The sequence below is a fragment of the Anthonomus grandis genome, chromosome 16 (assembly GCF_022605725.1).
Source record: "Anthonomus grandis grandis chromosome 16, icAntGran1.3, whole genome shotgun sequence".
Classification (NCBI taxonomy): domain Eukaryota; kingdom Metazoa; phylum Arthropoda; class Insecta; order Coleoptera; family Curculionidae; genus Anthonomus; species Anthonomus grandis.
Window position 1 is genome coordinate 22,070,707 of NC_065561.1, and position 24,984 is coordinate 22,095,690.

The 24,984-nt window shown below is 34.6% G+C and overlaps 2 protein-coding genes across 2 annotated transcripts in view; one reads left to right on the plus strand and one right to left on the minus strand.

Annotated features, from left to right (window-relative positions):
* Nucleotides 1–19,069, plus strand: LOC126745926 (ATP-binding cassette sub-family C member 4-like). The gene is made up of 23 exons (XM_050453991.1): nucleotides 1–153; nucleotides 247–507; nucleotides 567–638; nucleotides 698–905; nucleotides 975–1,197; nucleotides 5,528–5,684; nucleotides 5,740–5,953; nucleotides 6,012–6,342; nucleotides 6,911–7,102; nucleotides 7,161–7,405; nucleotides 7,868–8,179; nucleotides 8,237–8,406; nucleotides 8,740–8,916; nucleotides 9,964–10,111; nucleotides 10,211–10,361; nucleotides 10,414–10,644; nucleotides 10,702–10,865; nucleotides 10,913–11,047; nucleotides 13,453–13,608; nucleotides 13,657–13,780; nucleotides 13,841–14,079; nucleotides 15,194–15,334; nucleotides 18,914–19,069. The coding sequence occupies exons 1-23, from the start codon at nucleotides 77–79 to the stop codon at nucleotides 18,983–18,985; spliced, it is 4,200 nt and encodes a 1,399-aa protein (XP_050309948.1). The 5' UTR covers nucleotides 1–76; the 3' UTR covers nucleotides 18,986–19,069.
* Nucleotides 19,064–24,984, minus strand: part of LOC126745927 (NAD(P) transhydrogenase, mitochondrial-like) — a 34,273-nt gene continuing 28,352 nt past the window's right edge. Inside the window, exons 17-19 of the mRNA XM_050453992.1 lie at nucleotides 22,515–22,931; nucleotides 22,208–22,444; nucleotides 19,064–19,843 (exon numbers count right to left, since the gene is read on the minus strand). Of these exons, the coding sequence (XP_050309949.1) occupies nucleotides 19,725–19,843; nucleotides 22,208–22,444; nucleotides 22,515–22,931 (773 nt within the window). The 3' untranslated portion in view covers nucleotides 19,064–19,724. The remainder of the gene's footprint in view (nucleotides 19,844–22,207; nucleotides 22,445–22,514; nucleotides 22,932–24,984) is intronic.

Consider the following 24,984-nt stretch of genomic DNA (forward strand, 5'->3'; position numbering starts at 1 on the left):
GGTACTTCAAATTGTCTAATTTGACATACTAATAGAACAACATGTGTTTATCCTCAACTTCTTAATACATTGAAGCATGCAGGCCGACGAGTCATTTGAAAGGCCCAAGAACCCTAAGCAAGGCGCGAACTTTTTGTCCATCATCACTTTCTGGTAAGTGTATTAAATATTCCCAAGAGGGCGAGGTTGTAAGAGCGTTTGCCATTGAAAAAACCGCATTATCGAGTGCTATTTAATTTAAAGAAGGTCACAAATATTTAGGTATTCCCGGAATACGTTCAAGATAGGTACGAAACGTGCATTGGACGAGGACGACCTCACTGAGCCTCTGGACTCGCATCGGTCCGAACTATTGGGGCAAAAGTTGGCGAGGAACTGGAGTCAAGAACTGACGAATGCGGCCAAAAAGAAGAGAGATCCCAGCTTGGCCAACGTTATCCTAAGAACCTTTAAATGGGAAATAATATATTATGGATTTTTGCTGTTTATTATGGAGATTTGCGTAAGGTAGGCACAACTTTATTTGTGCTCATAGCAACCCTCCACATAAACAGTATCAATTTCAGACTTCCGCAACCAATATTCATCGGATTATTTATCAGATACTTTAACGTCAAGAATATCGAGAGCACCGAAGAGTAAGAAGTCTTCCTATACTAAATGAAATTACAGCATATCGACTAGTGTGGCATTTTAGGCAATACCCTCCCATATACATAATGCGGGTGTTCAACTACTTTCAAAAGGATCAAAGTCGCATCTCTAAGGAGGAAGCGTATTTCTTCGCGACCGGAATAATGCTGTGCAGTCTCATCGTCATGATGATCTTCCATCCATATATGATGTCGGCCATGCATTTGGGAATGCGGGTCCGGGTGGCATGCTGCTCATTGATTTATAGAAAGGTTAGTCTCAGTAGATAAAAATTCTTAAAGACAACTTTTAAGCCTAAAAATCATGCACAATCATTTTAGGCTCTTCGGATCCGAATAACTTCCCTAGGAGGTGAAACCGTTGGGAACACCGTTAACCTAATGTCCAATGACGTAAACCGGTTTGATTTAGCACCACCGTTCGTGCATTACCTTTGGTTGGCACCACTGCAAGGCTTTCTAATAACGATTTTCTTATATTTCGAGGTCGGCACCGCATCTTTTTATGGGATGCTCTCAGTGGTCTCTATTATGCCCTTTCAGAGTAAGTAACTATTGTAGTGTATAGTTTAGTCGTAACGTATATTAGGTTTATCGCTCCCCAATTTCCTGAGAAATTGGTTAAACTATATGGGTCTGTCTTGGCATAGTTTCAACCTCCAAGCAGAGACAACCAAAGAGACGTGCAACTGTCTGCTAATAAAAAATCCTATTATTTTCCATCTTTGTCTCTCTTGGCTGCATAACCATTTAAAAACATATCAATTATTTTTTATTTATTTTAATTAAAATTAAAAAAATTGATGTTTTCAATTGCTCAGAACGACGGCAGACTTTAATTATATTGGGAAAATAAATAAATTCAATATAATTTTGAAACGTTTTGTATTGTATTTTTGGTATATGGTATACCTATGATATGTACATGTATTTTGTAACAGTAACAGGCATATATTATATAAATGCAATTAAAAAAGGTTTCAATTTTCACAATTCAATAATGATAACCCTAAAAATATAATTTTTAGTATAACACAAACGCTTAAAATGAAAACAGGCAACTTCTTCATAATAAGAGGAAAATTAGTTCCAAGCCTACAGTATTACCTGCTAAAAGTTCAACCATGTTCATCGGCTCTAAATATGAATTTTATAGTTTTCCGAAAAGTGGTTTCATAACAATTTCGTTGTTTTATTGAGCAAACCCAATTTCTTAGACTTTCTGTACCCCTTGGCAATATTTAAATCATAACAGGTTAAAGTTCAAGAGTTCAACCCTGTCCATTGATCCCAAATAAGAAATTTTAAGAACTTTCCAGAAGCGAATTTGTGAATTAATTGAATGGATTTATTTGGTTACTTTGACCCAATTTTCTTGGACTTCCAATAAATTTTGGCAATTTTTTCATAGTAAAAGAAAAATCAGTTCGAATCCTGTAGTACCACATACCAAGAATTCAACCTTAAACATGAATTTTAAGGGTTTTTCAAAAATGATTTTGCGAGAAATTTATACCGTTTTACAGACAAGTTTAACCTAATTTCTTAGACTTATGCTAATTTCGTTAGCTAAACAAAATTAAATAAAAGAATAAAACAGAAAGATTACAGATAAATGAAAAATAGAAGCAGATAGTCCGAACAAATGTTATTCTCGCAATTATGTTTATAAGGCATAATAATAAGAGTATGTCATTAAAAAAAAAAAAATTCATTTTACTATTTATGTTTCTGTGTTTTGCAAATTCCTTCATTTTTCCTTATGCACCACCATGGAATACCTGTTTTAAGAATTACCTTAATTAAGATATCTCTGTGTCGAACACAAGTCAGAACACAAAAATCTGTATTTTACTATCCCGTATTTTTGCATTTATTTAGACGAAGAGAGAAAATATTAGTATTGTGGCGCTCCGTTAGCTCACCTTTCATAAGGGAAAAGAGAGACAACGAAATACAGTATGTACAGGTTAAAGAGAGCAACAACAATAGGGTAAAACCTTATATCTAGTTGCAGGTCTCTTTGGTTGTCTCTGCTCTGAGACAATAATAAAAATTCAGAGTCAGAGACATCATTGGACAAGATGAATCCAACCACTGATGTCATGTGCTACTTTAGTCTTTAAGTAAATAAAACACTAGTAAGTAAGTACGACACTTTAGTAATTGAAAACTTCTCATTCGTAATGATATCACATGTAAATTTAACCTAATAATTGACATTTGTCATTACATATAGTGAGTACCGAGCGTACGATACTAAAGATGAATTTACATGATTGGGTAACAATCATGACAACTAACAGTGGCGGCTCGTGGGTCAATCTTCAGGGGGGTCATTTTGGTTTGAAAACTTATAGTTTACTCTAATAAAAAAAAACAAATCAAACTATTGATTTTTTAAAGTATTTGAAAGATCCACGGTTGTCATAGAGAGTGTGCACAAAATATTTAATAATTTCACTGCTTCAGAAAATGTTTCAGACAAATTCATGTTAATAAAAAGCTAAACTATGGCTACTGCACCGGCACTATTGCGAAAATCCTCACGACAATATATGACTTTAAGTTCCGATTTTAGTTTGGAAATATTTACTGTGCGATAATGAGCCTTCACCATATTTAAAATATTTTGCGGAAAGTTGGTAGTGTATGCTTCAAATTTCTCTGTGTAGAATAACTGTGAAATCATGAGATGATCATTGAAACCAAACCTGTGATTTATTTTAGATATAATATCACAAATTTCCAGTGCAGTTGATCGCTATGGATCCTCTGTAGTTGTAGTACTTTTTCTTTTTTTTTTGCTGTTGATGTTTTTGGTTCTTCTGATTCCATTATTTGGATACTGTTATTAAAAGACAGTATATAATTTTTGACAGATATGACATCAATATCTTGCATTTGCAATTGTTTAAACAATATATCAACATGGGGCATTATTTTATGGAAAAAATTTAACCAAAAAAAAAAGCTCATCTTCCAAATGTCTTTTTAAACCAGTTGCTTGATTTATATTGTTACCATCTTGCTCCTCATCAATAATTTCCTCTAAGCAAGATTTTAAATCATCTTTATAAGTGTATACAATTTTAACACATTTTGTATTGAAAGCCCATCGAGTGAGTGCAGCTTTAGGTAGCCTTACTTTAGCCACTCTATCCAGAACCATTGTACGTTTTGGAGATCGGCCGAAAAATGACGAAAATGCGTGTAAATTTGCAAAAAATATTTTTATCGGTTTATATTGACTCGCCGCTTTTTGCAGGATAAGATTAAGTTGATGGGCATAGCAGTAAATAAAGTGTGCATTTGGGTATATTTCTTTAATTTTTGTTTGTACTCCTTCCAGTTTACCGCTCATGACTAATGCACCATCGTAACTTTGGGCAATCAATTTTTCAGGAGCTTCATTAATTTTTAATAATTGAAGTTCTTCCAATATTACATTAGTTAAATGTTGTGCGTGGTACCTGGAGGGTTAACAAATTTCCAAAATCTTTCATGTACAATACCTGTTAATACATATCGTAATATGACAATCATCTGCGTTTTATTGAAGCTGTCTGTGGTCTCGACTACTTGAATTGCCATAAAATTTGTCTGGCCAATCTCCTTAATTATATAAGTATGTACAATGGCTAACATTGATTCTAAAATATCGTTCTGAATTGTTTTTGATGTTCCTTTAAATACTGTACTTTTTTCAATATGTTCTTTAAACATTAAATCCAGTTCAGAAACAAAATCGATAAGTCCCAGAAAAATTCCAGGATTATTGGAGCTGTTACTTTCGTCATGACCGCGCAATGCAATTTCGAAAACTCCGTAAAATTTTACACAGACGATTAGTTTGTTTAAAATACATTAACTAACTAAAACAAAACATTCATCCAGTCGGGCCGTCGACTACGTTAGCGATATAGGACTGAAAGGTGACTCTCACTCCCGCTCACGAAATGCGAATCTGCCCTCTTTGTTCTATTTTACATGCATTTCTCCATAAGCCATAAGAACTGTATAGGGACAATTTAAAATACGGCCCGGCCCACCCACGGACTTGTGTGATGAGCGCGAGGCGCGACGTTAGTAATATATTTATTTGTTTTGCCAATGCAGACTGCTTAGAGAATTTTATAATTCACAGTGAAGTTTTAGATAAAAGATATTTTTAATAAAATTGGTATTTTTATGAGATTATTTTAGGGGGGTCATTGACCAATTGACCCTAAGAAGGAGCCGCCATTGACAACTAACAGAATTGGCCTAGTCGAATTAACACCACATAAGTTCTGAGTCTTTATCTGGCATATTATTTAAACAACTGGCAGTAACAGCTCTTGATATTTCGATAAGTAGACAAGAGGATCTTTTCCAAGAACTATATTGCTCCCTTGTACCCATTAATGCTGAAAATGTCACGACGTTTAAAGGTTTTAATAATTGTGAGCTCTTGTAGGAAACAGGAATTTCGCCACACGCGTATTTTTTAAGGTGGTTTAGAAATAAAAAAGATTCTATGGATCAATTATGCCCAACGTATTGGGTCGGCAACATGCTCAATTTTATGGGCATCTCCATTCATAGAGTCAAAGATATGAATTTTTATATTACCGTGGGTGCAAACAGTGGTAAAATAATATATATTTACTTAGGTCAGGTAATGTTACTCAGTGGAGTCAGCTATTATAACTTTCACAAGTCAATAATTCAAAATATACAGTATTGGGCTTGGATATCTAGGCAAATCCATTAAAGATAAAGATTTGTGATTTGCAGTATAGATTTGATACTTTTTTAAGGCAAATAAGGTCTGTCGCTCTGATTTAAATGCATTTTTAATAGATTCATCTTTAGACAGTTATTTTTTCTAGTTCTACTGGCCTATGGGACAGCTCGCTTTCGGGTCATGGTGGCTGCAAGAACAGACGCTCGGGTACGATGCATGAACGAAATCATTCAGGCGATTCAAGTAATTAAAATGTATGCTTGGGAAAATACTTTTGCTACAGTGATCAACAAACTAAGAAAGTAAGAAGAACCATACTTCCATGCCTATGCTATACTAAAAAAACCCTATTTGTAGGAGGGAACTTAAGATCCTTTTGCTCACCTCATTCATACGAGGTTGCACGATGTCTTTTATAATGTTCGTAGCCAGGCTTGGAATTTTCTTGACCGTACTCAGTTACGTTTTATTGGACAACAATATAACTGCCGAAAAAGTCTTTGTAATTGGGGGATACTATATGATAGTCAGACAAACCTTGACCGTATACTTTGACCGCGGTCTGAACGCCGTGAGCGTTAAAAAACATTCGTTCGCTTCTTAAATAAATAAATCCCATCCTTTTCCAGATAGCCGAAACGAAAGTTTCAATAACCCGAATTCAGCAATTCTTAATGACAGACGAGGCGTTGGTGGGCGATAAATCGATCCTGGATCCGAACGTCGATACCGCTTCACAAGTGCCTCGTGACAAGGGCGATCAAAAGTCCATTCATAGCAACAAAGAAAATTGGTCCAGGAGCAGCTCGATTACGATAATCGACGAGAAAAGATTCTCTAATCAGGGTCCGAGTATATTGTTAAGGGAAACTTCCAAGTATTTATATAGTACTCTTGGAAAAGCTTTGGACCAAGGTGAAGTGGCGACTGTTATTATATACAAAGGAATTGCGAAGTATGGTAAGTAAGTGAGGATTGTCAGTTATAGCTCCACTTCCCAAAAACTATCTGATCTCGTTTGCTATATAAGGTCCCTTTATAGATTGAAGGTGCACCTGTCAAATGTCTTTGAGGCAATGCTTGTTAGTGTGTGAGGAAATTAAGAGGAGAAGAAGATTTCAGGATACATTTTTTCCTTCTAGTTTAAATGCTCCGATTTAAGAGCCACACATTCTTAAATTCTTATTTATTCGATTGAACTAGGGAAATCTTTTAAAAACAGTCAAAACCTTCAAAGTCAAAGTCTTGCAAGGTTATTTTTGGGTATATTTATTAACTTCGTGCCCCACACTCTCCAGACCCGAAAGTTGGGCAAAAACCCTCACCAATTTCTATGACCTCGAGAGAGTGGGGCGAGAACAAACTGCATGAAAGACGAATATTATGTCCTTCACTTTTATTTAAATGAATAGGAGAATTCTTGTACGTAACATTAGATGGCGTGTTAAAAGGTGGGATGCTTTGGTACCTCACTCTATTCTATATAATAAGTCACGACAATATTTACAAAATAAACAAACATTTGCAGGTCAAGCTGTGTGCTTGGAAAACATAAACACCGAAATAAAAAGTGGACAACTGATAGCGATCGTGGGACCGGTTGGGGCAGGAAAATCCTGCCTACTGAAGCTCATCCTGGGAGAGCTGAGACTGTTCAGCGGCAAAATCCTCGTTAGGGGGACCACGTCTTATGCCTCGCAAGAACCGTGGCTGTTCGCAGGTTCGTTCTTCAATTTTACCAAAATTGTGACGTCCTGGTTCTATTTTCCTTATTAAAGGTTCTGTGCGGCAAAATATTTTATTCGGCAAAGAATATGATGCGGGAAGGTATGCGCAAACGATCAAGGTGTGCGCACTGAAGCGCGATTTCTCACTACTCCCTTATGGCGATCAAACTATAGTCGGAGAAAGAGGTGCTTCCCTAAGTGGAGGACAACGGGCCAGGATTAATCTTGCCAGGGCAGTTTATGAGGAGGCCGATATTTATTTATTTGATGATCCTCTGTCGGCTGTTGATATTCAGGTAAGGTAATTCACCTACAATTTACTTAAAAAGCTTTTTTTTTAGGCAATTATTTTCTGCAAAAAAAACCCTTTTCCGTTAACGCCATCCTTACAAATCAATTTTTCAGTGTCAATTTTTTTAAATGCCGAAATTTTCTCTCTTGTGTAAACAGAATCGTATATTGATATACAGTTTAATAAATACACCTTGATCATTTACGATTGATAAATATACCAAAACTAAAAATTTATTAAAAAATCTTTGAATGAATATATTATATTTAACGATAGTAATATATATGCTTGTCCAGTGAAAGGTATAGATGATAGATAATACCTGCTGCTATGGTGAAAGAGCCAGGTGAAAAACTTAAAGCATGGAACCTTTAAAAAAATTGACCATGATATCGTGACAATATGTAAACAAATAATCGCATTGTTAGCTTCTAATGAAGTTATTATTATTATTATTACAATCTAGGTTGGCCAAGAACTTTTCGAAAATTGCCTAGTAAAACACCTATCGAATAAAATTGTGATCCTAGTGACTCATCAGCTTCAATACTTAAAAAGAGCCGACAAGTTGATCATATTGAACGAAGGTACTATACAAGTGCAGGGAAGTTACGAGGAAATCAGACGAAGCGGGGTCAGTTTCGCTGTACTCCTCGAAGAAGCTGCCACGGTGGCCGCTGGCCAACCTGAGCCCGAAAAAGAGAGCGAAAAAGTGCTGAAAGCGATCTCTCGAACGAGTGTAGCGTTCAATAGCACCATTGACATAGAGGGCACCAAAGTACGAGTTTTTTATTAATTTTAAATGGGTGAATTATAATAAAAATAATTGTTTTAGGCCGGTCCGAAGGCCGTCGCCGAAATGCGCACTCTCGGATCCGTATCGGCTTCCAATTACAAAGAATATTTCACTGCCGGTGGGAATTGTTGTGTTCTCTTCGTTATGTGCCTGTTGTTCTTGGGCGCCCAGTTTTTGGGTAGCGGCGGTGATTATTTTCTAAGCACATGGTATAGTCATCAATTACTCTAACCCAGGTGCCCAAGTATCCCAAATGTTAGCACGCCACCTCATGTTCATTACGAGAACTCTATGTCATTGTTTCCTCTATGTCACTTAGACTGTGTTCTCATGTTTCCTTTCATTTGACATTATCAATAATATATGTTAGGCTTATTCAATTTAAATGAAAAAGCTACATTATATTCATGTGATTTGTCTGTGACCGCTATTTCTAGGTCAGGGAAATCCATTTGCTAACGAAAACTTCGCACTTGGGTTAGAGTAAATTTATCATATTTTAATGAATTTTTTTTTATGAACAATATTTTAATGTCTATTAGGGTGACACTGGAGGAACTCCGGCACCATAAAGGAACCGCTAACGAGAAGGGTTGGTGGGACCAATTGACGCGGAAACACTGCATTCAAATCTACACGATCGTGATGGCGAGTGGTATTGTTGTGGCTCTAACTAGGAGTCTGTATTTTTTTTCTGTCAGTATGATGTCGTCCTACAGGTATATATATATAGTCATAGTCATATGAATTTTGGTCCATCCAATACGGAATAAATTATCTATAAGTAAACCTAACGAATTCAGGTATTTCTGACTTTCCAGTATCGAAATTCGTTACTGTATACGCTATTGGAATAGTCAGTATATTGCTATTATTTTGATTATAGTCTATTTTAAATAGGTAGAGAGTAATAAAACCTTATTAAGTTTGCAAAAGGGGTACCTACAGGGTGACCTTCATGACCCTTCCACATACCCAAATTCCACATACTTTAAAAGAAGGTTAATTTTAAAATATTCTGTATAAAAAAACTATATTCCAACTTTTGTTAAAAACGAGCAATAAATACCAAGTTTGTGGCCAAAATTTAAAAAAAAAATTACATTAAGTTTATCAGCCTGTATCCTGGATGTCGTTGACTTTTGGTCTAGGAAATTTTAACTTAACCTCATTTTGTTTAAAAAGAAACCTGCTGCTAAAATATTTACCATTGTTAATGCAACACCCTGTAAAATAATAAAACTCTTGGAAATTTTCATTTTATTACTCTCTACCTATTTAAAATAAAGTATAATGTTTGCAATACATTAAAATATTATGCTGATTTGAGTAACATTTAAAAAACGCAGCAACCTGTACTCTTCTTATACTGTTCAAACCGTATCTTTTTTCTCGCTTTATTTTTTTACTTATAGGTACTAAGTGTACCTATGACCAAGGATAACTACAAAACTTTCAGATATTTACATTTTATTACTCTCTACCTATTTGAAATACAGTATAGTGCTTGAAATATAGTATAATATTATGCTGATTTGAGTTACATTTAAAAATCGCACCTACCTGTACCCTTCTTATACTGTTCGAATCGTATATTTTTTCTTACTCTATTCATTTAATAAAATACTAAGTTCACAGAGTTTCGTTAGTTTTTTACTCAGACATTTACATTCCATTACTCTCTACCTGTTTGAAATAAAGTATAATGCACACCCCGTAAAGCACAGTTCCGTATGATCATACATTGTCATATTCGCACCTTATAGGTTACACAACAGAATGTTTAAGAGCATAATTCTTGCCTCGATGCGATTCTACCATCAAAACACCTCCGGAAGAATTTTAAATAGATTTTCAAAGGACCTCGGTCAAGTGGACGAGCTTTTACCGAACGCGTTCATTGATACAGTTCAGGTATGACACTGACTTCGCTCGAGAATGATTTTCTGTTAATGCACCCAAGAAGGAAATTTGCCACACCGCTATATAACATTAAGCACCTCCTTCTTCCAGATTATATTGAATTTAGTTGGAGCGGTCATAGTGATTTGTTCCGTCAACTATTATTTTCTGATCCCAGTTGGTATTTTGGTTATACTGTTTTACTTCTTGAGAAAGTTTTACCTTAAGACCAGCACGAGTGTTAAACGCCTGGAAGGAATAGGTGAGCGATGATTGGCCCAGCACCGTTTTTGCTCTTAAGATAATATTTCCAGCTAGAAGTCCAGTTTTCGCTCACTTGAATGCCACCCTGCAAGGATTGGAAACGATACGGATTAACCATGCGGAGAAATTGTTAGTGAAGGAGTTCGATCATTTACAGGACCTTCATAGCAGCGCTTGGTTTATGTTTTTGCATACTTCAAGGGCCTTTAGCCAATGGCTTGACTGGATTACCGCCTTATTTACTGGATGTGTTACTTACACATGTGTGATGAACTCTGAGAGTAACTTAGCTTAACATATTATATTTAATTGAATAATTAATAATTTAATTATTAAAGATTTCTATGGCAGTACAGTGGGCCTAGTGATAACCCAATCCATGGGTCTGACGGGACTGATCCAGTGGGGCATGAGACAATCCGCCGAGTTAGAGAACCAAATGACGTCCGTCGAACGGGTCTTAGAATTCACCAGGGTTGAACACGAACCGGATTTGCATTCGGTAAAAAGTGGTTTATTTGTAAAAACATTCGTGAAAAAGTCTTTTAGGCTCCGGATAAGAAGCCTCCGTCTACGTGGCCGAAAAAGGGTCGAATAGACTTTATTGACACTTCGATGAGTTACACTCCTGACGAGCCGCCCGTTTTGAAACATCTCAATATTGAGATCATACCCAAACAGAAGGTAAACAATCTAAAATTCAATGAAACACTTTTAAGAGCAAAACGTACGTTGTTATGGCACCTATGGCTTGTTTTGTTAATACTTGGAGGATTCAAATGTGTACAGGGTGTCCCAAATCTCGTAAACTAGAAGAGATACGGGGTCGGTTAAATTGAGGTAAGGTTGCGCAATTTGGTGCTCATTAATATACCCTTTTGAAATTTTTAAAATTCTGAATACTTCTGAAGATATTTGGAAAAAAAACGAATATTAGCGATTTCATTTTTATTTTTTTACGACTCTATTCGAATAAATATAACAAAATAAATTATTCATTCTCATTGCTACTTTCTCTATATTACAAAATGGTGTCGTCAGATTTTCAAACCGACGTTTCGTATTTGAGCTGTCATAATAAAGTTTGTTTTTTTAAACGACCCAGGATTTTATTCAAAAATTTTATATTAATAGATATTTCCATGAGGACTTACTTATGTGTTAAAGAGAAAGACAAAACATTTATTTTTAATAGAATTTAAAACCTTTTGTAACAATAACCACGAAAAAAAGGTTCATAAATAATAAAATAATTAATGTAGCATTCTTCAAATCTTGAAAAGGCCCTGAGATAAATATGTAGAAATTTTAGCAATTATTTAACACAGTGGCGGTACGTCGTGCACGTTGACAATCATTGTTTATTTGTTTACTTTGAAACTATTAAATATTTTGACAGTTTGAAAGAAGTCGTCCATATTCTTAAAGAGACCATGATATAAATAAATCAAAGGAGAACAACACAAAGTCTCGGTCTCAAAAAAAAAAAAAAAAAAAATTAGTAGTGTTTTCATGTCTCTTTTTTCTGAAGAAAAAAGAGACATCATAAGGATTTATACGGCAGCCGCATTACACTTATTTTGTTAATATTGATAATAGTTAAGCTCAATACGGAAGTTTTTTTAAACCAAAGATTAAATATGGAAAACGAGTCGATCCCGAGCAGGAACAACTTATCTTGGACACTGTAAGTTTTAAAACCATTGCAAAGTAAAATGAATAATATTAATTTTTTTTAAGGCAAATAATAATCCCCGAGCTTCAGTTAGAGTTTTCTCAAACGAAGTGGCAGTACCACGAATGACAGTTTGGAGAACTTTACATATTCGTGGATTACAAAGTTCATATTAGTCAAACACTAAGACCTGGCAATGCTGAAAGACGCTTAGAATTTTGTAACTGGTTGTAAGATAAAGTTATAGTGACAGATGAATGCAGTTTTTCCACAAATGGATTATTTTATAGACAGAACGATCACTATTGGTCAATAGAAAACCCAAGGCAGAAGTAAGAACGACAATCATTTAATATATATGCATCGGTAAATGGCACAACAAAATTATCGGCCCGTTTTTTCTCGAAGGAAATCTAACTTAGGAAAGAATTAATGCAGAATTAATAAGGACCAATACAATGGATTCCTTAATGAAAGAACCTTTGGATGTATTACGTCAACTATGGTGGCAACAGAACGGTGCATCACCCTATAATGGACCAATTTATTAAATGAATTATTCCCTAAAAAATTGATTAGAAATCAAGGAGCCGTACGTTGGCCCGCTAGAAGCCCCGACCTAACCCTATGGGATTTTTTTAAACCCGTTTTTATCAAAATACGCCACAAAATCGAGATTAGACAAAAGGCGGATTACTATTTGAATATTTTCTTTAATTCTGTTATTTTTGAACATCATTTTGTGTTAGTGTTGAAGCTTTTTTTACTAATGCGTTATTATAAAAAAAGGTGTTTGTTAATCCCATTAAAAATAGATTTATTTTTTGCCATTCTCTTTAACACGAGTCCTTATAGAAATATCAATTAATATAAAATTTCTGAATAAGTGCGATACATCATCGGTTTAGGAACATAAGGGGCTCGTAAAATCCGTAATAAAAAATCCTCCAGGGCCGTATTTAAAAAAATAAACTTAATGATGATAGCTCAAATACGAAACGTCGGTTTGAAAATCTGACGACACCATTTTGTAAATTAGAGAAAGTAGCAATGAAAATGAGTAATTTATTTTGTTATATCTATTCAAATAGAGTTGTAAAAAAATAAAAATGAAATCGCGAATATTCGGTTTTTTTCCAAATATCTTCAGAAGTATTCGGAATATTTGAAATTTCAAAAGGGTATATTAATGAGCACCAAATTGTGCAACTTCAACAACCTCAATTTAACCGACCTCGTATCTCTTCTAGTTTACGAGATCCCAATGGTGAGGCTCGAATTTGGGACACCCTGTACATCAACACCTTCTCTTTTCCTTGCCTGATGCACATATAACGTGTCACTTTTTCTAGGGTCCTGTACATTTGATACATGTATTTCTTCTAGAATCTCTATAAGCGGGCGCATGTTTCAGGTCGGTATAGTCGGTAGAACGGGAGCGGGCAAATCGTCACTCATAGTAACGTTATTTCGACTGGCATACTTTGACGGCGAAATCTATATCGATCACTTGGATATCAGCGTTCTTGGTCTTCACGATTTGAGACGAAAAATATCAATAATACCTCAGGTAATTGCTGAGACCGTAATTGAATACGTGAACATTTTATTTCTGCAGGAACCGATCGTGTTCCAAGGCACTTTACGGTACAATCTGGATCCTTTTAACGAGTATACTGATGAAGCGATGGTGTCGGCACTGATAGACGTAGAAGACAAAGATGCCATGACCAAAGGGGCAGGTGAAGCTCCTAAATAAAGTGAGAGAAAGGTTTTTAAAAAATAATTGTTTGATTTTAAAGCGGCACTGGATAAACAAATGAGCGGAGGTGGTCAGAACGTCAGCGTGGGTCAACGTCAAATGATATGCCTGGCACGTGCCATTTTAAGGAATAATAAGATCCTGGTGATGGACGAAGCTACCGCGAATGTGGATGCGCAAACGGATAAATTGATTCAAACTACCATCAGGACTAAGTTTGAGCACTGTACTGTGTTGACGATAGCACATAGATTGCATACTGTTATGGATTCTGATAAGGTAAGTCCAGTAAATACCGCACGTCATATATTATATTAATTTGCGCACTCGAGATCCCGATTGACCCGAATGAATTAATTGGACTTGCGTAATATTAAATAGAAGTCAATTTCATCATTTTCTCATGCTCCTTCATTCAGATGAGAAATCCAAAGCAAATATTACTGGATGAAATTTACTTTTTCATTTGACATCTTTGATTTGCGTCTCGCGTGTAGAGCTGTACATGTAATATCAAATAAAACTTACAAGACGTATGTTTTATTTAATAGTTTTATACTCACATCACAAATTACTCCTGTGATTTCGAAAGGGTGGTCTCAGACAAACCGCATGATGATAATACAGAAGGTATTATTAAGGTATTGGAACAATTGTGGGATATTCAATAGCCCAGAGATGCAAATAGAATAAAATTGTCATGGACTATGTGAAACAATATTTTCTAGACCTTTATGCCAGACAGACACGAACTGTGCAGTTTTTGGCTAATTTGCCATTTTTTCTGCCATTGAATTCGACACTATTTCAAATATCTAAAATTTCTTATTCGATTCCTCAATGTAGAATTTAGGTAATTAATTATTACCTTAATGAAATTATTTGTTATTTGAAAAGAACAAATATTATGAGAAGCGGCTCTTGGGTTATCATTAAAGGTGTAAAAATTAATGACAGAATGTCCAGATGTTTTAAGCTGTTAATTTTAATAAACGAGGAAATTTTGTCTTGCGTTATGTTTAGTTTTGCTGGGTTGGGTTTAATTTTTTATGACTGAAGATTTGGAGATTGTAGGTTTCGTGGATGTGGAATAATTTTTTAATTCCTTATAAGTTTCTCGTAAGAATTTAAGTTACTTGGAGTACGACGGAGTACTGAAACGTTTTTTGGTCATTTGAATGAAAGACAACTGTATAAAGAACTCCTAATTCTAGAAGATTACAAAAATTCTGCTACTGGAGCATATAAGCATCTCCTGATAATAAATCCTTGTTGTCTTCCTTCGGCTTCTGTTTGGGTTGTATGGTACTATGGTAAATGTTAATCCCTCCAAGATTTAGTTGAAGTTAATCTGACTGAAACAAACAAGTTCTTTTATTTTCTGTTTTTGTAGATTCTCGTTATGGACGCCGGCAAAGCGGTAGAGTTCGACCATCCGCACATCCTCTTAAGAAACCCCAAAGGATATTTGTCAGAGTTGGTCAGAAAAACTGGTGCCGGTACCGCTTCGCATTTGCGACAAATCGCAAAAGAGGTAAACGTTTTATGTAGTAAATTTACGTACTTGTAGCAGGCAAGTAAAACCTTAGTGGTTTCAATCAAATTCGCCTCGGTAAAGGAAAGTCCAAGGAAAAACACTAAAATTACACTCTCTTTACAAGGTAGTGACTGACCAAAGTAAACAGGAAATTAAGTGCTACGATTTAGGGTCACTTTAGTTCGGGATAGGCTATAGATAAATTGAAACCGCCAAGGTGTATATTAAGTCATAGTTACCATATATCGAGTGTCTTAAGCAAGTGCTTCGCCCTTGTCACAGGACATGCTTACTTCACACCTTTTTTTGTACTAGTCCTCATCTTAAACGTCTTTTTTCACCCGTCCAGGGTATTGAGAATCAATCATTTGCAAATAAGTTTACATACAACAATTTCTCATTATTTTAGCAACGAGACTAATCTAAAGAGTTGATTGGATATTATGTTATGAATTTAGTGTTTGAGATATTGGAGAAGGCACTATTAAGGAGATTCGACTTAGGTTAACTTTGCTCATTCAGATGCAAATGAGTGATGATAGCGTCGAGTATCCTGTGTATTCAGTTATATTTGAATAAGGAAAATTCCTTAAGGTGCAAAGTAAATTAAGTCATATTTTAAGTCGTTTAGATAACATGGATTGTAACTCCCCCTGTTCTAAGGGTATGTGAACAGTGTTTTGAGAAGTGTCTTAGTTCTGAAGAATCTGATACACTTCTGACAGTCTCAGATTCAGAGACAGTCAGAAGTGTCTCAGATTCCTCGAATAGACCCTTAGGTTATCTTCAAGTGTCTGGAATAAATTTATTAATACTTTTACAGTCACTTGAAGTAGTTTAACTTGCTCGAAGAAACCCTCAGATAACCGTCAAGTGATTGCAATAAGTTTATAGGTATTCAGAAGACTTTTACAGGTAGTCCAAGTGACTCATATTCCTTGAATAGACCTTCAAGTGGCTGGAATAAGTTTATGATTATTTAGAAGACACTTACAGGCAGTTGAAGTAGCTCAGATTCCTGGGATAGGCCTTTAAATTGCGCTCAAGTGCCTGGAATAAGTTAATTAGTACTAAGAAGACTCTTACAGGCAGTCAAGGTGGTTCAAATTTCTCTATTAGACCCTTACATTACCTTTAAGTGCCTAGAATAAGTTTATGAGTAATTAGAAGTAATAAACACCAACATGTTGTGTCAACGATAAGACCTGGAAGAGGCAACTGGCTAACAAACCAGAACAAATCCTACTGGGAACAGCTGCCAAAGATGGAACAATCCAAACAACTTATAGGTAGCCCACCCTTCAAGAAGGGTGAGAACATACTGGGCCTCTCCAGACAACAACTGCGAAGGGTCGCGGGGCTATTTACAGGCCATGCGCCCAACAGGAAACACCTGCATACGCTAGGGAAATCAGTTAGGACAAAACAACTCTTCACATACTGTGCTTCTGTGAAGCATTTAATCAAACCAGGGCAACATTCCTGGGGGAAGAGAAACCCTCACCAGAGGGTATAAGAAATCTACCACTGGGCACAATCCTGGACTTCCTTGAAGCTACAGAATTGAACCTGTGGGACACAATAGGACTGCTGCTTAGCAGACCACAGTGTAGGGAGCCACAAGGCACCACCCAGCGGTGGAGTTTTAGTGGGTACAGGACGAAAGAGACTCGACACTGAGTCCCACACTACTGGGGGCGGCGCCGCGTAACCAGTGTTCATAAAGAATTTCTCCACCGACCCCAAAAAAAAAAAAAAAAATTAGAAGATACTTACAGGCAGTTGAAGTGAATGAATTCCTTGAATAGACCTTCAAGTGCCTAGAATAAGTTTATGAGTAATTAGAAGATACTTACAGGCAGTTGAAATGTCCCAGAATTCTTGAGTAGAGCTTCAAATTACGTTTATGTACCTGAAATAAGTTTATGAGTAATTAGAAGATACTTACAGGCAGTTGAAGTAAGTGAGTTTCTTGAATAGACCCTCACACTACCTTCAAGTGCCTAGAATAAGTTTATAAGTAATTAGAAGATACTTACAGGCAGTTGAAGTAAGTGAGTTCCTTGAATAGACCCTCACACTACCTTCAAGTGTCTGGAATAAGTTTATAAGTACTTAGAAAATTCTTACAAGCCTTCAAAGTGACTCATATTTCTTGAATAGACCTTCAAGTGCCTGGAATAACTGTATGAAGCAGTCAAAGTGACTCAGATTTTTTAAATGGATTTTTTTCAAGTGCCTAGATTAAGTTTATTAGTTCTTTGAAGTCATTCACTTACAGGCACTTAGTGGTTGAACTTGCTCGAAGAAACCCTCAGATTACCGTCAAGTGACTGCAATAAGTTTATAGGTATTCAGATGACTTTTACAAGCAGTCCAAGTGACTCAGATTCCTTGAATAGACCTTCAAGGGCCTGGAATAAGTTTATAAGTACTTGGGAGATACTTACAGGCAGTTAAAGTAGCTCAGATTCCTGGAATAGGCCCTCAAATTACGTTCAAGTGCCTGGAATAAGTTTATAAGTACTTAGAAGATTCTTAGAAGCAGTCAAAGTGACTCATATTTCTTGAATAGACCTTTAAGTGCCTGTAATAAATTTATGAGTACTTAGAAGACCTTTACAGGCAGTTGAAGTGGTTCAAATCGAACAAAGAGACCTTCAGATTACCTTCAAGTGTCTAGATTAAGTTTATGAGTACTTAGAAGATTCTTACAGGCAAAGTGACTCATATTCCTTGAATAGAACTTCAAGTGCCTGGAATAAGTCAATGAGTACTTAAAAGACTCTTGTGTGAAACTCTTCAATATTGCAGCGGTCAGACTGTTTTGAGCAAAGTAGTCTTTCCATGTAAATGGAACTTGCAGTTCAAAAAGGTGTATCCCTGAATGTTTTTTTGGAAAAGTTGAACTTTGTATTGCTTGACATGTCCTAGAATCCGGTATAGATCATTTCATTGATAAAAGCTATCGAGATAACGTCACCATTTGGGATTAATTTTTTGTTTTGTTTCGTGAAGAATGTCTATAAGAAACTTGAAAAGGACTCAAGGTCGTGATAAGACTATTTATCTTTATTCAGCAGCTTATTTTAAGAAACTTATTTGTCCCATTTCCAAGGAGGCTACACTCAAGATTTTACTTCACAATTATTGATGTGACTCTTATAAATAGTGATAAACCATTGACCAACATAAACCAACTTTCCGCTCTGCAAACATCCTCTTACCTTGGTTCGTCCTATAGTAAGTTCTGATTTCTACCTCATCACTCTCGAAGCCTCTAGATTTCTGTTCAGTCAGTTGTACTCTTAACTTTATCTTTTACATATAATCGAAAAAGGAAAATGGGTTGAAAAGTCTTGAGTAAAATCCTGATAAGACCACAAGACACACCGTGAAGCTTGATTTGTTTAAACGTGATCAAAAGCTTAAGAGAAATCACAGAACACACGCAATAGGAAGAAATGTACATATTATTGTCTAGGTTGGGTGACAAAAGAGTATCGTTGTTCTAAGAGTCTAATTAATCAAAAATATTTAAAAAAAAAGTTATTTAACGCAAATTATTTTTTTTAGAACTACCAAGACAGGCAAAAGCTACAGAAAATACCCGAAGATGATAGCGGACAATCTCTGAACTCGGAATAATCACTAAACGTTTTATTATAACTTAAGTATATATTTTATTTGTATTAAGCAAAGTATTATTGAATAAAACAACGTTAATACAAAATATAATAAAGTTTTAATCAAAATGTATGCGTACAATAGCAAAATACAATATACAATACAGTTTTAGATGGTTAAACCCGCGATCGGGTAATAATGTTCTAAGGTTATTTACAACGTACGGAAGGAAATTTGACATCTTCCTGAGGATATTTCTGTACAGAAAATTGTACAACTCAGACTATGTTTCTCCTTAGATTTTAAAATACATGACAATACTTTAAAAGGGCAAAATTATCATTAGTAATTATATATTCTTATTTAAATATGAGTGTATATTACAACCGAACAAAGGAGCTTTATAAAAATATAATTTGACACGTTTCTTTTTTTTTTGGATATTTAACGATATTACTTACAAATTGAAAACAATGCTGGTATCTAACGAGTTTTAAAATTACACTAATAATTGAGTTTACGCGCAGTATCTATACAAATTAGTTTCCAAGAATATACACATAAAAAAAAACATGTTTTGCATAAGTATGTAATATCTAAAAATATATTTTATGACTTAGATCCTAATATTTTCACGTTCACTGGGTCCTCTCTTCCTGCCTTTAAAAATGTACAAGTCTTACAACTAATTTAAAAAAAAAATGCAAACGAGTTTAGCTAATAACAATATCGGGGTATGAGTATACAATTTGGCACAGCCTTAAACGTCTTGCAAGATCTTATGCAAGAGGGCGTCACACGTTTTCTTTGCGTCTCCTAATAACATTGAGGTGTTCGGTTTGAAGAAGACCGGATTGTCCACGGCTGCGTATCCCACACCTAAAAAGAGTAATCTATATAGAGACATCTATATCCACTGTATCTACCTTTGTAACTTTTGACTTAGGTTTATTGTTGCAAGCTATAATATTATTATGAAAATGTAAATAAGTTAATTATTCTCCTAGTTTTTGCACTATTTTATTAATATTCTGTAGTTAAAGTTGATTCGTAGGGTTTATTTAGTACTTACGTTTGGTTTAATATTTTTATCTATAGTGTCTAGTTTTTAAGTAGTTCATCTTGTTTGAGGGCCCCAATTTAGGTTATATTATTGTAAGTCTCTGTAATAATTATTTAGAAGAATTTTTATACTTGCTTGCTTTGACTGTCAGTATTCTCCTAAAATTATTGGTCTCTTTCAGCAAAAACAATGAAGAAAATTCTAAATATTTCGAAACTACTTAAACGGGCTTCGTGACATTTCATTCAGTTTTTATTTATTTAGTCAATTTTTACCTCGAAAACAATTAAACGACAATTAAGGCGAGTAATTAGGTTAGTGTTTTTGACAATAAGAGTGTGTTCCTGAATTTCGTTACAGTTGGTGTCAGAAGTGGGATTAGATCTTATGAATCTTCCCTGGAATACCACCAAAACACTGACTCATAATTTTTTGAATGTTAATTTGAATATCGGCTTTTTAAGCATATTCCAAAAAATAGTGTTATTGTTATAGTCGTCAAGTAGTCAAGTTACCTTGTTCTAATAGTACTAAAGCAGAAAGATTTACGTTCCTAGTTTCTTAAACTCGATTACTACGCCTCAAATATTTGACGAAATTCTTCGTGCTAATTATATACAGGCCTAGCCAACTAAGGTCTTCAGTATGGAATAAGATAAGGAATTAAGTCGGTTTTTTGCTCATGAGTTTCTATTGCATGTTAATGCATGGGCATTTTCACAACAAAGCATGAAAGACTGCTGCACTTACATTCCAGTTGGGGGTATACAAGATAAATAATATTTTTCTGCCCAGTTTATCTTGCCTGATTCCTCGATCATTTAAAATGCTCTGCTGTTTATATACACGCCTGTCCAACTAATATGTCCAGTGAGGGAATTAAGTTACAACTTTTTTTGCCTATGAGAAGTTCATTGCATGTTAATGCATGACATGTAAAGAAGAAAGACTGCACCCACATTTCAGATGGTTCATAAAAGAAAAATAAAGAATATGTTTGTGACTTTAGATCCTAATTGAAAATTATTTAACGTAATAAAAAGACCCGTATATACATTGTGCCGAATTTATTGGCCTTATTGTATTCGAGGATATATAGAGCCGCCCTATTTAACATGTTGTTCCACATAGAAAAAAAGAAAGATTTACCCTATATTTATAGTACTTTTGAATAATTAGTGAGACACTTTGATCTTATGGAGAAATAAATATTTGATTAATTGAAGAGTGACTTGGACAATTTGCACAATATAATTCCAGGCAATGAAGTTGAATTTTTTTATTTTAAAAAGCATCTTAATAGACCCTCTGACTATCATGAAGGAAGACTTTTAGCGTTCTCTTTTTGACCTTTAATTTAGACTTATATTGTTAAGTTAATACATTGATTTTTAAAGGTTACAAATACCGGAGATGAATATTTTATGCCATACAATCATAAAGAAACTTGATATTTAACTATTATTTCCTCACACCGATTACTTTTACTAAAGATATACAATATCGTATTCAAAAGTTGCAGAGTACATGTATTCGTCTAATTTTTAATTTAAGAAAATCAGATCACGTATCACATAAAATTAATGAATTTAACTGCTTGAATATGTCAAATCGTAGAACTCAAAATTTGGGTTAATTACTAATTCAAAATTCATATCTAAGTCTCTAAAAAATAAACTTAAAACCCACTTGAGCGTCCATGATATAAATACCAGAAATAAATGCAAATATATATTATTCCTCGACATAATACAAGAAGTCTTTTACTTACAATGCGATTAAAACATGTAACTCCTTGCCAAACAATGATTTACTACCTCATAATTTAACCAAGTTTAAGTGAGGATTTAGGTTGTATTTATTTAGAGAACAGTCGAGCTTCTATTTTTTAAGTCACTAGTATCGTGTGCTTCATAGGTTGATGATGGTTGTATACAATTGCATAGAAGGGTGTTTGTTTGTGTACAGTATTTTTTTTGGTAGGAACAATAATTTCTTTATAATATTTCATCTTTGTATTATTATTATGTATGTTTACAGAAATTTATTTATTATTTATTAGGGTTAAGTTTGAGTAGCCTTAGGCTAAACTTTTCCTTTTTTTATTTGTAATATGTGTCAATCTTTTGTTTTTTTTTTCGAATAAAAAGACGATTATTATTATTATTATTATTACTTACCGAGTGATCTCTTCATAACGATAACGTGGTCGGACTTCCACACGTTCAGCACCGGCATACCGGCTATAGGGGAGTTAGGATCATCAACTGCGGCACTGTTAACGGTATCGTTAGCACCGATTACCAGTACCAAGTCCGTATTATCAAAGTCTTCGTTTATCTCTTCCATTTCGAAGACGTCGTCGTACGGGACACCCGCCTCCGCCAATAAAACGTTTAACTGACCAGGCATACGACCTGCATAAATAAATGTATTTATATAATGTACTTGAACTGAACTTCAATCAATCAATCAATCAAATTTTACCTGCAACTGGATGAATTGCAAATCTAACGTTCTTTCCCTTCTTCTTCAAGGCATCGACCATCTCAGCGATCGGGTACTGTGCTTTAGCGACACAAAGCCCATACCCCGGTACGATAATAATATTCCTGGCGTTCTTAATGGAATCCACCGCACCATCTAAGTTAATCTCGGTATGAGTGCCGGTTATCTCCATGGGTTTTCCGGTGCCGGTACTAGAAGTACCGTAACCGCCAAGAATAACGTTCGGTAAAGACCTGTTCATCGCTTTGCACATAATGTACGATAAAATTGCGCCAGATGACCCAATGAGGGCGCCCACGATGGTCATCAAGTTGTTATTCAACATGAACCCTTCGGCGCAAAGGGCCCACCCCGAGTAACTGTTTAGGACGGTTATCACTACCGGCATGTCGGCACCTAAAATGACATTTTAAGCTAAACAAGATGTTTTCAACATAAAATGGCTATCAAGCATTTTTTGGTCTCATTTCCTCTAAGTAATACAGAAAAATCAACCATTGAAGTTGCTAGGGTCTACGGTTATGACGATAAGATTATTGATAGGCTGATTAGAAGACATTGGTTTAAAATTAATCTTAAAAACTAACCTAACACATTTCAAAAAGATGAAAATAAGCAAACTTTCGTTGCAATACCAACGATCCTACCTTGACGAGAGGCTTTGATAAGGTTTTCAAAGACTTAGGTCTAAGAATGATCTATTAAAGTTCGATCTATTAAAGTTACGAAATCTTTTAGGAAACCCAAAAGATGAAATAGAGACCAATGAAAAGTTCAGGATCTGTGAGATTAATTGCAACGATTGTGATAAAAAGTACATAGGACAAACCAGAAGATTAATTAATGTCAGATTTAAGGAACATGTGAAATATGGAAGAGCTGACAAGTGAAATGTGGCTGAACATGTTTTAAATACTGGTCACTTTATAGAAATAGATAACTTTTAATATTACTAAAACCAGTTAGATGCATATGAAAGTTTAGCAAAATTCAAAAATCAAAAAAACATTCTTAACAGTTATAAAGGTCCAATTCCTTATAGTTAATTATAAAGTGTTTAAGATTTATTGGGCCATGCTTCATTGCATTTTCCGCTCAATTAGTTATATCATCATTACATAAAGCTATCTGTAAGTGGTTTTAGTTTAGTGTTAATCTTCTGCCGAAGATGTTAACATCGTTAGCGAAACACGTGTCGAGAGTAAAAATATTTTACATAGAGGTAATTTATTTAGCAACCAAATCAAATGAATCGTGGCTCTCTATTGTGTGTTTTTCTCTTATTTGTAAAAAAGGCAACTAAACATATGCTGCCCAGTATTAAAGGAGGCTTATAGTAAGTTTATGTGCTGGCAAATATAGTGAAATAAACATTTATTTTTGGTTTACACTAGATGTATATTTTTAGTTGAATTTCAACTATAAAAAAACTATGAAAAGTATATCGTATCATATATGTGATATCGGGGTCATTTTATTGAGGTGTAGTGATCGAGTGTAAAGACTAGCTATGTAAATTCCTTGTCCAATGCCAAAATTTTCTTCCTTGTGTAAACAGAATCGTTTATGATATACGTATATTCTCCAGTTTAATAAATATACCTTGACTATATACGGTTGATAAAAATACCAATAGTTTTAATTTAAAAATGGTATTTTTGAACCTAGATAGTAAAAAGTTGTCTAGAACCAAAAAAAAAAATATTTTTTTTAAAGCTTAATTACTTATCTTAAAAAAGTTGATTTTCCACTTATTTGTGATAAAAGAAGGCACAATTACTGCAATTTTCATGGTGATCTTTCAGGCCTTGTTTTAGAGTAATAAAATAGGGGTTTTTCACGTTTTATTCGAAAACCTTTATAGTTTCACCTTCAAAGGTTATGTGAGGAAGTATAGATTTTTTGATCATCTATAAGTTTCTTAAAAATCATTTTTTTCTCAGGCAATTATGTTCTGCAAAAAAAAACGTTTTTCATTAATCCTACCCTTAGCCCCCCACCCACCCCACACAACTTACCAGTAAGAAATTATTTTCAAACATTTTTTTTTCCAAAATAATACCCATGAATAATAGCTGGTTTTGTCGTTCTAATCTAATCTAAGAACACGGTTTGTTTATTTAAAATTGATATAATTTTATATATAAATATTTAGTATAAAAACAGCGTTATTAGGATGGATAATATGGATGAAAAACAATGATTTTTCAGAGTTTAAAAACTAATAAACTAAAACTATATATATATATATATATATTATAAGTATAAGATTGTCTGTTCACACTATTTGTTTTAAAATGTATTAGCAGTTTATGTACATACATTAAAACTTACACCTTATAATGTATTTTTATGACAATAGACAATAATAGACCTACTTCCTCTTCAATATGGCAACGTGAATTGTAATGATAATTATTAATATGGTTATTCGTTTATACAAAGTGGT

Coding starts and splice junctions, on each gene's coding strand:
- LOC126745926 (XM_050453991.1), top strand. CDS start 77: ATGCAGGCCGACGAGTCATTTGAAAGGCCCAAGAACCCTAAGCAAGGC. Junction 154..246: donor TTGTCCATCATCACTTTCTG/GTAAGTGTATTA, acceptor AATTTAAAGAAG/GTCACAAATATTTAGGTATT. Junction 14,080..15,193: donor CTGTTATGGATTCTGATAAG/GTAAGTCCAGTA, acceptor CTGTTTTTGTAG/ATTCTCGTTATGGACGCCGG.